Source organism: Helianthus annuus, chromosome 11 (assembly GCF_002127325.2).
Source record: "Helianthus annuus cultivar XRQ/B chromosome 11, HanXRQr2.0-SUNRISE, whole genome shotgun sequence".
NCBI classification, from domain to species: Eukaryota; Viridiplantae; Streptophyta; class Magnoliopsida; order Asterales; family Asteraceae; genus Helianthus; species Helianthus annuus.
Window position 1 is genome coordinate 6285065 of NC_035443.2, and position 17191 is coordinate 6302255.

The following is a 17191-nucleotide window of genomic DNA, read 5'->3' on the forward strand; positions in this document are numbered from 1 at the left end:
GGCCGAGCAATTCCATGCGTTGACTACAAGTCTACAACCTTTGTTTGACTTGGGCTGCTGTTTAGAGATCCGCATACCAGGCCCACAAACACTTTAACAAATCACCAAAAGCCCAGATCATGAAGTTGTATTCTAATTAATTTAGGGCTATTGGGCAAAGTGCTCGTTGCTCGCCCGTTGCTCGTCACTTGCTTGGAAAATGCTCGTTTGATTTTCTTCTTAATTGTAAACGAGCCAATTGGCTCGGTTCGGTTTGTAAACGAAACAAGCATGAGCAAAGGTCCGTTCGGCTCGAATAATTTTAATTTATTTTATATTAGTGTATATTTTTATAATTATCACCCTATCGAATATTGGAATTGCAAGTGGATTTAGGGGCTGTTTTTTTTTGAACGGCAAATTTGGATCATTGACGGACCACTGGAGTATCATCATGCCACCAGCAGAACCACCCGATCATATCCATCTCCACTAGGCAATAATGCCTATACACCAATTCAGGAGGAAACCCAATAAATCTGGGAAAAACCCCCTTTTGTGAGAATTGAACCCATGACCTAATGGTCATAAGTCCTATCCCACCACCAAGATACCACTAGGCTATAATGCCGTGGTTAATTGCTGAACTAGTAAGAGGTCTGAACCATTAAGTGCTAAACAAGTAAGAGGTCTGAACCATTAAGAGCCCGTATAATTCTTAACCGTTTAGAGACAAATCTCTGACCAATTCAGATTAGAGGTCTTAACCATTCAGACTCTGTATAAATCTTAACCATTCAGAGGCAAATGTCTGAATCATTCAGAGACATATGCTCGTGAACCAAACAGTCTGAATCATTAAGTGTTGAACCAGTAAGAGGTCTGAACCATTAAGAGTCTCATTAATGGTTTGTGTCTACGGTGGTATGGAACCATATTAGTAAGTGGTGTAACATCCAAAATTTGTTCTTTTTCAGCTTCAATGATATTACAAAGATCCACGATCACGTCGGCTTAAAAGGAGATAAGAAAGAAGCTTTTAAAGGGATTATGAGGATTGCTTGTTGGACTATCTGGAAGGCTAGAAATAAAAGGCGGTTCGACAACAAGGATGTTAAAATTGAGGAGATAATTAGCGAGATTAAAGCCACGGGTTTCTTATGGTTCAAAAATAAGACTAGATTTAAAGATATTTCTTGGAATGATTGGTGTAAATTTGTAATTATGTAAGGTTTGTTTGTGGTTTGGTCCCCTCAGTTTGAGGGGGTCGGTTGTGTTAATGAAATATACCTTTCAAAAAAAAAAGAGGCCAACACTAAATCTAAGTCACCAAACCTAATTTCTTTTGGTTTTGACTTCACACTAAATCTAGGCACTTTTTAGGAACGACCCGAATCGTTTATTCGTCACTTTTTCATGCTTTCTAGAATTTTATTTTGCCTTTAGGTTCTTTGTTTGCTATTTGCTGCGTGTGCCTCTAGGTTTAGATGTTTTTGAATTTTTAGCTATAATTTTTCTCTGTTTTTACCCCCTCCTTTTTTTCTCTCTCTTTCGGTATGAGCGATACTAACCCACCACCGAGGCGTACGCTCCACCAGCGCGCCAACGCTGGTTGTACAGGAGACCGATCCCTTATCACTAAGCCTGCTTTCACCAGTACCTATAACTGGCAAATCCCGTCTCACACGATGACTACTCTCTCGAACATTGCCCAATTCCATGGTTTAGAGGACGAGGATGCCTCAGGCCACATCACTCGTTCCCGCCGCTTCTATAGCACTTTCAATATCCAGAATGCTACTGACGAGGCAGTCTACTGATGTGCTAAAAGATGTCTATAAAAAATAACTAATTTTAACCCTAAACTAGACACTCTAAACTGAGACTCTCTAAAACCTATACCACAAAACCGGCCTGTGTACCAATCAATGCAGTATAGCCTAAGTAAATTCGAGTACCGAACCCACGAGACTTTCTAATTACGTTTACTGGACTCGACTAACTTATCTAGGACTGACTCGACTTAATTGTTTTTATGTTTTGAGGGGGGGGGGGTTCTAATAACCTAATGCAATTTATTAAAATTAACTAAAGCAGACGGAAACACGAACTAAGATTGAGGACGACTTCAGAGGACGGTGAAGGACTACCCACACTAGAATCCTGGATTGTGCTCGTTATTTTTTATTAGGATGTTTGTTACTATGGAACCGAGATCTTATTATGCTAAACTTATTGAGCCACCGAGCGGGACCCCTGACCCCTTCTCAGGAAGAGACTTATGGAACTCTAAATGTTGTTATGGACACCGGTTGGTCTGGACTCCCTTAGGGGTTATCAAAATGGCTTATGAAAGTACCCTAATTCGATCTACTCTCTCACGGGCTATAAACCTAGTATAAACTTGGGATTCTCAATCTGACTTGTTAGACAATGGTCAATAGGGAAACTACTTCAGACTTCTCACAAAGACCCTACCTAACAATTTACTGACTTAGACCTAACAATAACCCCACACCTCGCAGCTATTGAGATTAGTAGAACCTTAGACTTATCTAACTATTAATTACCACTTCTAAGGTGTATTGGCTAATTAATCCAAGAGATTACAAAACAATATTATAATCTAGCATGAACCTATTATGTGAAAGACATCTACCAAGACTCATCATAAGAAGCAATAAAAGACAATTAAATAAAGCTAAGCATGCATATACATCAAACCAATAACCAAGTTGACTACTTTCATAAACAATCCATAATAATTAATTAAACATCTATAAAAATCAAAACTTTAACAAATCATTCATCCAATCTAGGCAGTTAACAAGAACCATAGTCATGAAAAAGAAACAAGTCTCAAATAATAAATAATCCATAGTATCAAGTTTGAAAAACACAAAGTAAAACAAACCGAACAATAGCTCGTTTCACTTTCGACTCGATTCTTGATCTTTAATTTTAACTTTTTAGATTCGATTCATATAGCTTGCTCTCTTCAATTCGCCCCTCTCGATCTTCTGTTATACGAACTCCCCTTAAAAAAAACAGATATTCTTTTTCGTCTCCCTCTCCTCTCCGTTCGTATCTTCTTTTTATTTGTTAACAATATTGTATTTTAAGTTTAACGCCATTCTTCAAAACCTCAAGCCCATACGGATTGCTTGCACTCGGCCCAACACAAATAAAGATGGATGATGGCAGGTTGTGAATGATCAACTGGGCCATGTCTTCATCATGAACCAACATAATGTCTCTTTGGATTTTTTTTTTAATTATTTAACTCCATAGGTGGCTGCCTATATCTTCAATAATTCGACCCAATTACAAAGAACAAAAAGAGACGGTGGCATTGGCAGTCAGTGAATTGTTGAAATCACAAATGGCAAAGTGGTAATTACAGGATTTCAAAATGGCAAACTTGTAATTTCATTTTTTTTCCTAAACATATACGTTGCCTTATTTTCTTTTTGTCTACATGTATATTATTTAAACTTTCAAAGCAAATGTCAAGTTTAGTCCCTAGGCTTTATATTTAATTTCCCGATGCACCTTTATTTAACTGTTTTAGCTCTTTTTTGCACCAGGACCTGTTCAAACACAAAATAATCAAACATATAATAAAAACTAATATAAACAACTCTAATTAATTACTATACTATACTATACAAAATACATAGGATAAAAGTGTGTGTTTTAAAACACATCATCTACTTACGCCTATTCCCATTCTCACTAACCGGTTGAGCAGCTATTTGGCTTGACACTCTTCCCCAGAATTCCATCACTACTTGGGAAGATCCGAGGGACAAATTTCTGAAAAAGTACTACCCGCTCTCCAAAGTCGCTCATCTCAGGGACCAGATTCACTCTTTTCGCATGGACCCTGATGAGCCATACCACATGGCTTGGGAACGCTTCCAGATCCTTATCGCTAGATGTCCTAAGCAAGACTTGTTGATTGGGAGCTTGTTGAAAAGTTCTATAATGGACTTACCTTCAAGCCCAACAAAGGTTCAACACTGTTACTGGAGGCAATTTACTGGATAGATTAGAGTCGAGTGAGTGTGAAGAGATGTTTGTTCCATTCTTACTACTGGGACCGCCACATCTTCAAGTGTTGTATATCAAGTCACTCCAGACACTAGTATGGCGGCTGCTGTATAGGCTTTGGCAAAGGAGGTTAGAGAGTTGAAGTTGAAGGTTGCAAAGTGTAAGGTTTATCGAGGAGGACATGAGATAACTAAGTTCCCTAAGAGGAGGTATATTTCTTAGGAGGTCAGAACCAAGGTTTTAACTCAAGCTACAAGAGTCAGTAGAACTCCAACTGGCGTGGAGGGAACCCACCTGGGAACCAGCCATGTTAGAGACTTTTCCAAAATTCTAATTCTAGAGTTTTTGTGAGTAGTGGAGAGTTTAAGGAGACAAAGGATCTGCTTACTTAGTGTATGACAGATAACAAAGCACGTCACTAGCAGAGTGAACAAATGATCAGGAATCAGGACGCAACTATTCCGAATTTGGAGAAGAAGATGGGAGAGATAGCAGCATAGCTGAACCAACTCAATTCGCGACAGGTAGCATTCCCTAGTAACACCATTCCTAATCCTAACTTCAATCATTCTTATCCGCATTCTCAAGCAAAGGCAACTCGTAGTGGTAGAGAAACGACTGAGGATCAACCGGTAGAAAAAGAAGAATCAGTTGATGGGGAGATTGAGTTAGAAAGTCTCGCTGGAAAAGTGCAACAGAGGCTAGGCCCAACATGTACAACACAATCCAGTGGAGCTTCGGGAGAGAGTGAGATAAATAAGGAGCCATTGAGAGTGTATAAGCCGACACCGCCATACCTTGGTCAGCTTGTGAGGAAGAAGGATACCGAGCAGTATCATAGGTTCTTGAAGATGTTCATGAAACTCCATGTGAACCTTCCTTTTGTAGAGGCTCTTGCATCAATGCCTAAATATGCCAAGTTTCTTAAAGATCTTTTGACAAATAAAAAGAAACTTGAGGAGCTTTCTATTGTTACCTTGGGTGAAGATTTTTGCTGTCTTGCAAAACAAGCTCCCCAAGAAGATGACAAATATAGGCAGCTTCACTATTCCTTTCCTGATCGGCTATCTCACTGTCAGGAATGCGCTGGTCAATTTAGGAGCTAGCGTTAATCTCATGCCCTATTATATTTATGCTAAGCTGAACTTAGGAGAGCTGACTCCCACGCGTATGAGTATTTCACTTGCCGATTTTTTAGTTATGTACCCGAGGGGGATTGTGGAGAACATGTTGGTGAAAGTTTAAACTTGTGTTCCCGGTCGATTTTGTCATTCTTGATATGGACGAAGATTCTAAAGTTCCACTCATTCTAGGTCTTCCATTCTTAGCAGCGACGCGACCTCTCATCGACGTTTATGATGGTAAGCTCACTCTTCGTGTCGATGATGACACAATCATGTTTGATATTTCGCGTTCCATAAAGTATACCCAACAACATGACGACACTCTCTGTTTCATGGATTATCTTATGTCACATGTGAGTAGTGGAGAGTTTAAGAAGACAAAGGATCGTGGTGACAACAGTTTGGGTGGAGAAGAAAGGGGTGTGGTTGAATAAGTGGAAAATTGTGGGAATTTAGGTACAGTGGGTTGGGGGGTTGGAGGAAATGAAGAAGAAAGGTTGAGGGATATGAAGAAGAAGATACAGAGATGATGAAGAAGATAGAAGGGTGGGGCCCATTTGTAACTTTAAATAATAAGAAATTAGATTTTTGTAATGTTTTATCTTTTTAATAGTGAGGGTACTTTAGTCATTTCACACCCACTTAACACCAAAAACTAACCCTCATCCGTGCGAGGGACTATCCGGGAATGAAAATTGAAAAGTTGGGGACTATAGAGGTAATTTTAGAAAGTTAGGGACTAAAGGTGAAAAAATGGGCAAACCACAGGGACTATCCGGACATTTAACTCGAAAAATAAAATAAAAATTTGATCAAGTACAAGTACCATAAAACACAAATTCAGACAAAAAGCATATCTTATTTGTCACCATTTAAACTTAGTTTTCATCATAACATATATACAATGACTTATAAGATCCATGGAACAGGTCCTGAAATAACAAGAAAGGTACTCATCGCATTCGACGTCTTTTCCAAACCGCCTCATGTATTCGATAGGTTTATGCTAGAAAGATGCTAAAGATTATCTTTAGGTGGAATACATAAACTGATTTCACAACACAATGCATTATCATTCAACCCAAGTCCTTCATTAAACTTTTATATTAAGAGGCAAAACAATACAAGACTTATCAAATACATATATACAATATACCAATACCAAGTCTCTGCCTTCGGATCCTCAGTACAATAACGGATGGCCGAAATTTCGATATAGTAACTCACACCAATACACGAAAACGATTCATAGAACTGAATACAAGTGTCCATTTTCTCTTAGTATGTGGGATTTATGGTTGGTACAAGTATTCATTAGACTTTTGGGATGATTGAAACAACACTTTTTTCTTTCTTTCTACCATTTCATAGATGGAGTCTTAGTCCAAAGTACCTGATTATCAATCACAGTTAGGTTTCCATCGTCAAGGCGTTTATACGTTTTGATGAACTCAACCGCTCCCCAACTACCATTCGACTTTTTCTCTAACGACGCGACAACAACCCTTGACCTTCTTGACCATCCCGCCTTTCCATACGCATGGTACCCGAATCCACCAGCATAACATAGATTAATTCCCGTCAGCTCCCCACAAAAATCATTGATATGATCATGACCCACGAAAACCGCTTTCACATCCCCAGCTCCCACCAGCGTCGTGAAGAAACCGGAGTTAACTGAAGCAGAGCTAATCGGGGGATTCCCAGGTTCTAGTTCAACGCCCGTATAGCTTGACGAGTCAAAGCTTGAATACTCAGGCAATGGGATGTGGAAGTAAGCAAGTCCCGGAGCTTTCGACTTTCTCTGAAGCTTCATCGACGTTTGTTGAAACCAAAACTGTTGCGACGGTTTAATCCATCCGTAGCCAGGGATAGCGGGAACCGTAGAGTAGTCACCACTATCGAGAAAAGAATAAAATTCATGATATGCTAAAAAGGATGTTGACACGTATATTACATTTTTTGAAAACTATACAAAAACGAATATATGTACCGGTTTTGATTGTATAGATACTGGTACTAATGTTGTTTGATCAGAATTGTCGTTATAATGATATTACAATATGTTTTTAGTACGTATTATTTAAGTATAATGTTTTGTTATTTTGAACACTTTACCAAACTTTAGGGGCATGTGTGTCATTTTCCGAAACTTGTTTTCTCCTTCAAAGTCACTATATCAATTTTGATTCACACGCTAGTCTTTTCGTTTTATTTCCGGCAAAGACTGAAGTGGAAGTTTCCTTTTTAAGCAACTTGCCAAATCCATACCAAAAAGTTCATTTCGTTCAACATTCTTATTCTAAACCACGTATTAATCTCGTCCATTTTTTAACGGTAAATTTCCACGTCGTCTGTGGTATAAACTAGTGGCAAAGCTTGAGATTTCCGACCGCGGGTCGAAATCGTATATACCTAAAAAAAATTATAAAACCAAGGGGTCGAAAACATATATACATAAAACAATATATACAAAAACTACATACCAGACACTACTGAGTGAAAGTTTCGGGGAGTCGGACGTCCCCGGCCCCCACAAAGTTGCGCCCCTAGTATATGAACCCAAGACCTCCCCGAGTGGACTAATCTTCTTAAAGTCGAAACGCGGGAAACCATACTATTATCCTATGACTGTTCGCAGTGACGGATCCAGGGGGTTCCTGGGTTCCAGGAACCCTATCGGTTTGGAAAAAAAAATGGAAAAAGTTAGTGGAAACCTTAAAATAGTGAGAATATACCAAAAGGAACCCCCTAGAAAAAATCCTGAATCCGGCACTGACTATTCGGGGAATGTATTTTGTATAAGAATCCAACCCAGAACTTTGTTGAGACTTTTCCCCAATGTTTTAAATACTGGTATAAATCGGTCGCTAATATCGGATACCGGACACGGCCCCAGTACATTTAAGTCCAGTAAAACGAGGAGAAGGCGTGAGTTCTAAACCGCCGGTAATCCGGTTTTACCGGTTTACAGAATCTTAAAATTTGATATATTCTATTGACATAACACTTAGACTTATACCTATTGTACACTTTTAATTTAAAATTAAAAAGCTTTTTAGTACTTTTTCTTTTGGATTACTTATTATAGATTAATTGTTAAATTGTTTTTTAATTTTTAATGTAGAATCATGCACTTTCAGATTATTTTTGGATAAAGTTGCATTTTATGAAATTATAGGGGTAACTAGTTAACCCAGTTGAACCAGATGGTACAACTCGGTTCAACCGGTTAAAGTTCGAGACTTCAAAGGACTATTATTGCAAAAAGGCTGAAAGTCGTTTTTAAATATCTAAAAAACTCGGAGGACTAATATTGCAATTATGGGTAATATTGCAAGGCCCAAACTATCTACACACTTGGTGTGTAGATAGGCATCCAAAAAGGTGTTTTTTGTCTTTATATGAACACCCTGCAGTGTCGGACTGTGGCCAAAACGTGGCATTTTGTTTTGGTCTGGTTAACCAGACAAAGACTGACGGGTGTCTGACGGGTCTGTTGACCGGACCAAACGCCGAGCTTTGGCCGCGTTTTGGTCCTGTCAACCAGACCGGGTGTCAGTCTTTTGTCTGGTTGACAGGATCAAAACGCAGCCAAAGCTCGGCGTTTTGGTCCGGTCAACAGATCCGTCAGACACCCGTCGGTCTTTGTCTGGTTAACCGGATCAAAACGCCGCGTTTTGGCCACAGTTCGACACTGCAGGGTGTTCATATAAGAACAAAAAACACATTTTTTGGTGTGTAAATAGGTAAAATGGTGTGTAGATAGGTACACCCTGTTGTAATTATGGAGAAGTTACATTAAGGGTCTGTTTGGTATGGTGTAATGGAATGGACGAAGGAATGGAATGGACGAGGGAATGGAATGGACGAGGGAATGCAATGGATCATTACCATTCCATGTCTTGTTTGGTTACCATGTGTGAATGGAATGAGTTATTATTGTGTATTGTTCGGTAAGCAAGAACAACGGAGTAATAAAATCAGCGGTGAGTGGTGGTGGTGGAGGTGGTGGTGGTCGGTGGTAGTGATTGTGGATGGTTATAGGTGGCGGTTGTGAGTGTCGGCAGCGGCGAAGGGTGGTGGTGGTGGCGGCGAGTGGCGGTGTGGCGGCGACGACGAATGGTGATAGTGGCAAGGTGGTCGTTGGTGGTGGGTGGGAGCAGAGGTGGCGGTTGGTGGCGGCGGCGGCGGTTGGTGGTGGCGGTGGTGGTGGCGTCGACGATGGTTGTGGGCGGCGGTGGCGAGTGTCGTTAGCGGTTGGTCGTAGCTGTGGGTGATAACGGTGGTGAGTGGGTGGCGGCAGCGGTGGCTGTCGGGGTCAGGTAGTGGCGGGTGGCGGCGATGGCGTCGGTGGTGGGTGGTGGTGGTGGTGGTGGGTTGTGGCGAAGGTGGTGGGTTGTGGTGTTGTTGATGAATGGTGCAAGGGGGGATGGAATGGAAAAAAAACATGGGGGGTGGAAGGAATGATTTTGAGGGAATGGAATGTATTTTGGAATGGGTGATTCCATTGCATTGACCAACCAAACACGCTTTTCTTCATTACCTCGTAATCGTCCATTCCATTCCAACCCTCATTCCTGCATACCAAACACTATCTAAATGTGTAGCATGTCACGTCAAAATGGGAAAAAGAAGATCCATGCGAGGGTTGACCCACTTTTTCAACTGTTGACCGAGCAATTCCATGCGTTGACTACAAGTCTACAACCATATTTTGTTTGACTTGGGCTGCTGTTTAGTGTTTAGAGATCCGCATACCAGGCCCACAAACACTTTAACAAATCACCAAAAGCCCAGATCATGAAGTTGTATTCTAATTAATTTAGGGCTGGGCAAAGTGCTCGTCGCTCGTCCCTTGCTTGGAAAATGCTCGTTCGATTTTCTGCTTAATTGTAAACGAGCCAATTGGCTCGGTTCGGTTTGTAAATGAACCAAGCATGAGCAAAGGTCCGTTCCGAATAATTTTAATTTATTTTATATAAGTGTATATTTTAATAATTATCACCCTATCGAATATTGGAATTGCAAGTGGATTTAGCCAAATTATAAATAGCCCAACACTAAATCTAAGTCACCAAACCTAATTTCTTTTGGTTTTGACTTCACACTAAATCTAGGCACTTTTTAGGAACGACCCGACTCGTTTATTCGTCACTTTTTCGTGCTTTCTAGAATTTTATTTTGCCTTTAGGTTCTTTGTTTGCTATTTGCTGCATGTGCCTCTAGGTTTAGATGTTTTTGAATTTTTAGCTATAATTTTTCTCTGTTTTTATAAACCTAGTATAAACTTGGGTTCTCAATCTAACTTGTTAGACAATGGTCAATAGGGAAACTAGTTCAGACTCCTCACAAAGACCCTACCTAACAATTTACTGGCTTAGACCTAACAATAACCTCGCACCTCACAGCTATTGAGATTAGTGGAACATTTAGACTTATCTAACTATTAATTACCGCTTCTAAGGTGTATTGGCTAATTAATCCGAGAGATTACAAAACAATATTATAATCTAGCATGAACCTATTATGTGAAGGGAAATTGGATTTAAATAATCCTAACTCACTGTTATTGGCCACTAATAATCCCAACTCATTTAATCACCAATAATAACCCGAACTATTCACTTTTATTTGTAAAATACTCCCAGTTAAAAAAAACACTAACTAGGTTAAAAAATTGCTGACGTGGCAAGTGACGTGGCATGCCACATCAGCAAATTTGCTGACGTTGCATTTTTTATGACGTGGCAGCTGACGTGGCTGTCTACGTGGCATTTTTGATGATGTGGCAACTTATGTGGCAGGTGACGTGGCATGCCACATCAGCAATTTTTTAACCTAGTTAGTGTTTTTTTAACTGGGAGTATTTTACAAACAAAAGTGAATAGTTCGGATTATTATTGGTGATTAAATGAGTTGGGATTATTATTGGCCAATAATAGTGAGTTGGGATTATTTAAATCCAATTTGCCTTATGTGAAAGGCATCCACCAAGACTCATCATACGAAGCAATAAAAGACAATTAGGTGTATTGGCTAATTAGGAGCCTTTGTACTCTTCTTACAATTAGGATACTTTGTATTTGATCCTAATCCATTGTTAACAATATTGTATTTTAAGTTTAACGCCATTCTTCAAAACCTCAAGCCCATACGGATTGCTTGCACTCGGCCCAACACAAATAAAAGATGGATGATGGCAGGTTGTGAATGATCAACTGGGCCATGTCTTCATCGTGTACCAACATAATGTCTTTTTGGATTTTTTTTTTTTTATTATTTAACTCCATAGGTGGCTGCCCATATCTTCAATAATTTGACCCAATCACAAAGACCAAAAAGAGACGGTGGCATTGGCAGTTAGTGAATTATTGAAATCACTAATGGCAAAGTGGTAATTAAAGAATTTCAAAATGGAAAACTTGTAATTTCATTTTTCCCTAATCAATTAATCATATCCGTTGCCTTATTTTCTTTTTGTCTACATGTATATTTAAACTTTCAAAGCAAATGTCAAGTTTAGTCCCTAGGCTTTATACTTAATTCCCCGATGCTCGTTTATTTAACTGTTTTAGCTCTTTTTTGCACCAGGACCTGTTCAAACACAAAATAATCAAACATATAATAAAAACTAATAAAAACGACTCTAACTAATTACTATACTATACAAAATACATAGGATAAAAGTATGTGTTTTACAACACATCATCTACTTACGCCTATTCCCATTCTCACAAACTGGTTGAGCAGCTATTTGGCTTGACACTCTTCCCCAGAATTCCATCACTACTTGGGTAGATCTGAGGGACAAATTTCTGAAAAAGTACTACCCGCTCTCCAAAGCCGCTCATCTCAGGGGCCAAATCCACCCTTTTTCGCACGGACCCTGATGAGCCATACCACACTAGTGCTGTATATTAAGTCACTCCGGACACTAGTAGGAGGTTAGAGAGTTGAAGTTGAAGGTTGAAAAGTGTAAGGTTTATCGAGGAGGACATGAGATAGCTAATTTCCCCATATCATTTCAAGAGGAGGTATATTTCTTGGGAGGTCAAAACCAAGGTTTAACTCGGGCTACAAGAGTCAGCATAACTCCAACTGGCGTGGTGGGAACCCACCTGGGAACCAGCCACGTTAGAGACTTTTCCAAAATTCTAATTCTAGAGTTTTTGTTAGTAGTGGAGAGTTTAAGAAGACAAAGGATCTACTTACTTAGTTTATGACAGATAACCAAGCGCGACACTAGCAGAGTGAACAAATGATCAAGATTCAGGACGCGACTACACGGAATTTGGAGAAGAAGATGGGAGAGATAGCGGCATAGCTGAACCAACTCAATTCGCGACAGGTAGTATTCCTTAGTAACACCATTCCTAATCCTAACTTCAATCATTCTTATCCGCATTCTGATATGCGCAAAATGCAACATATAAATTATATCAATTGTGGCATAAAACTAACCATTTTTTAGTACTAATGTTGAAAAAAGTGTGCTTTTGTCTTCCTTTTGTATTTTCAGGATTAAATGAGCTCAAATTAACAAAAGAAGCAAAAAGACAGCAAAATCTAACATAAATACAAGAAAAGGAACAAAAGTGGATTGCCCGACCCCTCGACAGCATCTTCCCAAGCAAAACAAAGAAATCAGAAGACTAAACACGCCCCGTGCTCAGCGAGCACGGGGCCGTGCCCAGGAAGCAGCAGAAAAGACAAACCTATAGAAGCTTCTATTGCCCACCACGGGGCCGTGCCCAGCGGACACGGGGGCGTGATCCAGTTGCTGCATGCGCATTTATTGTAATTGCGAATTACAATTAATGAAGAGAGAGAGTGTCAGATGGACACGGGGCCGTGCCCGGGCTTCTGTTCAGCCTATAAATAGGAGTGCTTGGAACCATTTCAACTCATCCCTTGGCACACCATCTCTCTCACACTTCACCCACCACCCACCACCATCACAACACCATCATCCACCACCATCATCCATTGTCCATCATAGAGTGTGTGCGTCGTCTCGGGATCCAAGATTGATCGTAAGAGTTCTTGACAATCAAAGGCCATGTTTGCCTAAGTCTCTTACATCACTTGGTGAAGACAAGTGTTTAGTGTAATACTTTTTATTTTTAATCTTTTGCACTTTTTAATTGGTTTTGTATTAATGACTTTAATTACTAGTTTCTTATGTTGAAGGTGATTCTTCCTTATCGTTTGTCCGTGGTGTCTTGGCATTATTTTACTGTCTATATAAAATAAAAGATTTTCACCATTCATATCTCCACGGTCTATATGGAGGTATGTTGGCTACCTGGTCGGGGGTTAAGGGAACAATTTGGTAAGAGTCTTGTCATTGTTCAGTGTATAGATCCTGCAAAGGACCTGGGTCAAATTTTGTAGGACCTCCTTCAATACCCAAAGGTATTGGATGGCGGGGGTCCAAACTCTTTGATCCCCTCATAAGTTAAACTACTATTAAAACTTTAACCCAGCTACTTAGGACTGTATCCCTGCTGACTCAGACTACTTAGCTGAGGGTAACGTCGCTTTCAAAAGAGGGGCCTACCACGTTATGCATTAATAACTTAATTAATTATCTTTCAATAATCCGACCCTTTAGGATTGTATCCTTGCTGACTCAAACTACTGGGTTGAGGGTAACGTCGCCTTCAAAAGAGGGGCCTACTACAATAACTAAGATAATCTCTTAAACAAGTGCAAAAGTGCGAAAATAATCAAAGGTTATACTAACACACGAGTCGGATCCAAGTGATTCATCTTGTCTATCTGTTTTTATTTTTATTTTATTTTTCAGCATTTTAGTTAGCTTTATTTTCTTAGTTTAAAACCTTTTTCTAACATTTTGATTTGGTTAGATGATGGAGAGGGTGAAACCCGAGCTTTAGAGTGTCTAAATATAATGATTTATGTGTATTTGATGTGTTTATTTGCTTGGAATGAAGTGACTACGAGAATTTGGTGTTTTGCAGGTAAAACACGTAAACCAGTTCATTTGTGATGAATAAAGATAAAGTTACAAGCATTGGATGGGATGTTGCAGCTCAAGAATGAACGTCGAAGCTTGTTCGGGTGATACAAAGGCTCACGAGTAAAAGGATTGTGAAAAAAAGCAAAGTTCAGGGGTTGATTGGCAATTTATTGAAAGTTACTTTATATTTAAACATGTGAGGGAAATGAAGAATTAAAGTAGAGGGGTCAAAGTGTCATTTGATGGAAGTTGGTGTGGAGAGGAGATATTCACAAGGAAATTCGATCGTAGCTTATGGTCTACAACTCGTAGCTTATGAGATATGGTGGTTGTTGTGCTTTGGGACAGAAAATGTAAATCGTAGCTTACGGGTTGTCATCCGTAGGTTACGAGTTGCTATCAATATTCAAACAGAAGTTTTAACTCGTAAGTTACAAGTTACTTTCGTAACCTACGACCCGGGCAGTCAAAAAGTGATTTCATATGTCAAATCATTATGATAAAAGAAAAAAAGGGGGGCCGAGATCTGAGGATAGTCACGTGAGCTAAGGGTTTAGATTTTTATCGACAACATCATCATTATCTTTGAAGGGGACTTGATTGACGGCAGCCAAAGTCAACATTCATAATCATCATATACATCATCACATCCATATTAGCAGGAGGGCAGCCGTCACTTTTGGGAGAGATCATCTAGAAGACAATTTTTTTTTTTTTTTGAAAAGGCGGAAATTTTATAAAAGAACTTAAGCAAGGTGCTCAAGGAACAATACAAACGGAAGGAAATAACATAAACAGACGCCTATTACATATTCTCTTTTTTTCAAAAGTTAAACGACCTCCAATTATCCCATCCAAGGTCCGAGAGTCCAGCTCGGTTATTTATCCATGTGAACGATACCGCTTTGATGTCGGCTATCGTTTTAGACACCGATGTTGACTTTTGCTTAAAGATGATGTCGTTCCTTGTCAGCCATATATTCCAACATGTTGCCGCCACGACCACATATAAACTTCTTTTCTTGATCTTATTACATTTGTGCGAGAGGATGAGTTCGAATAATTGCACAACACTTAAAGTGTACCTTGTAAGGGGCAATTTCGTCCACTGGAATATCACTGTCCAAATCTGTTGAGCCCATTCACAAGATACCAGTAAATGATTTACCGATTCCACCGCAATGTTGCAGAAAGGGCAGCTATTGGAAGTAAGTGGAATGTTTCTCAATTGTAATGCTTCTTTTGTTGCTAAACGGTCGAGGACCACCCTCCAAAGGAAGCAGTTTACCTTCTTCGGGATCCAGTGTAACCATTTGATAACTCTTGTCTCGTTCAAAGTGTCATTGTGATCCAACTCCGATCTGAGCTTACTGACCGTAAAATTTTCTGCTACTGCATCTGTCTTCCATTGCCAATTGTCGTCCTTCAACTGAATATTGACTTTCTCTATCAGAGATAAGCATTCCCCCCATTCAATTGCCAGATCATTGCTGCTAATTGTATGATTACTGCCCCAAAACCATACCGCCTTTCCTTGGTTATAAGTGTAACGATCCATCACTTTGCATTGCTTCTCGGTTTCAATTGCGAATAAGTTAGGGAATAGTACACGTAGAGGTACCTCAGCCGCCCAATTATCCAACCAAAACGATATTTTGTCTCCCCTGCCGATTATAGGTGTGAGTCTTTCTTGCACTTTAATAGGTTGATTAGGTGAGAGTCGGCCCATATTGACGATTGATTTCCATGCTCCGCTTATGGAGGTCTTCAAAGGGATGGAAGACAGACAACGCCCACCCCCGTGTATTGCTGATATAACCGAGGCCCACAGTGAGGTGGGCTCATTCTTAAACCGAACGGCCCATTTAATCATAAGGGATTTATTCAGAGAGTCCAAACTACCAATCCCCAAAACCCCATTGTTTTTAGGAGCTACAGCTTTATGCCACGGAGCCCAACAAATTTTATTTTTATCTGTACAACCACCCCATAGGAATTTCCGACGTATGCCTTCAAGACGTTTCAGTACAAGGGACGGAGCGGAAAACAGGGATAGGTAGTATCATGGAAGATTCCCTAATACGGCTTGTATAAGTGTCACTCTGCCCCCAAAAGAAAGTGTACGAGCTTTCCATATCGAGAGTTTGTCTTCAAATCTATCTATTATCGGTTTCTAGCTTTTTGCCAATCCCATATTCAAACCCACTGGTAGTCCCAAGTAGTTAAAAGGAAGCACACCCATCTTGCACTGAAGAATTGAAGACTTTTGCTCGACCACCTCACGATTCAAACCAATGCCAAAGAGTTGACTCTTGTTGAAATTGACCTTGAGACCGGAGGCAAGGTTAAAACATCTCAAGATTCTTGCAAGATTGTGAATATTAGAGTCGGACCATTCACCAACAAACAAGACGTCGTCCGCGTATAATAAGTGGGAAATGGTAGGACCATTGTTTGGCAACTTGTAACCTTTGAAGAGACCCAGAGCATTCGCTGTGACTGTAGCAACATGTAGTGCCTCCATTGCAAGAATGAATAATAAAAGGGATAGGGGATCCCCTTGACGAACACCACGTTCAATTGTGAACTCAAAAGAGGGAGATCCATTAACTAGTACGGAGGATCTTGAAGATGATAGGATGCCCGAAATCCATTTTCGCCATAGGGCTGGGAATCCCATTTGTGAGAGCGTACTATCCAGAAAGCTCCAACTAATAGAGTCGAATGCTTTTTCAAAATCAACCTTAAAGAGCAACATTTTATTTTTCGATTTTTTGCACCACGAGACAAGCTCATTGATTATTAGAGGACCTTCCAGAATACTCCTACCTTCTACATAAGCAGTTTGAGTTTCACTCACCAAATAACCTATCACCTTCTTGAGTCTTTTGGCTAACAGTTTCGAGATAAGCTTTGATATGCACCCAATAAGATTAATGGGACGAAACTCTTTAATGGATTGGGGGTTGCAGTTTTTAGGTACCAAGGTGATAAAGCTTGAGTTACAACCGCGATTTAGTTTCCCATGCACATAGAAGTAATCCACTAG

At 39.9% G+C, this 17191-nt stretch overlaps 1 protein-coding gene across 1 annotated transcript; it reads right to left on the reverse strand.

Moving 5' to 3' along the window:
* Positions 1-6225: 6225 nt before the first annotated feature.
* Positions 6226-15871, reverse strand: LOC118483957. The gene is made up of 2 exons (XM_035979777.1): positions 15311-15871; positions 6226-7125 (listed from the first exon to the last, which is right to left on the reverse strand). Exons 1-2 carry the CDS (start codon positions 15869-15871, stop codon positions 6514-6516), a joined length of 1173 nt encoding a protein of 390 aa, XP_035835670.1. The 3' UTR covers positions 6226-6513.
* Between the last annotated feature and the right edge of the window lie 1320 nt (positions 15872-17191).

Bases quoted from the DNA above. Each gene is read 5' to 3' on its own strand.
- LOC118483957 (XM_035979777.1), bottom strand. From the start codon at position 15,871: ATGGGCCGACTCTCACCTAATCAACCTATTAAAGTGCAAGAAAGACTC. The intron at 7,126-15,310 runs GTAAATCATTTA...GTTTTTGTATAG, and splicing joins GCAACATTGCGGTGGAATCG to TTTTCAAAAAATGTAATATA.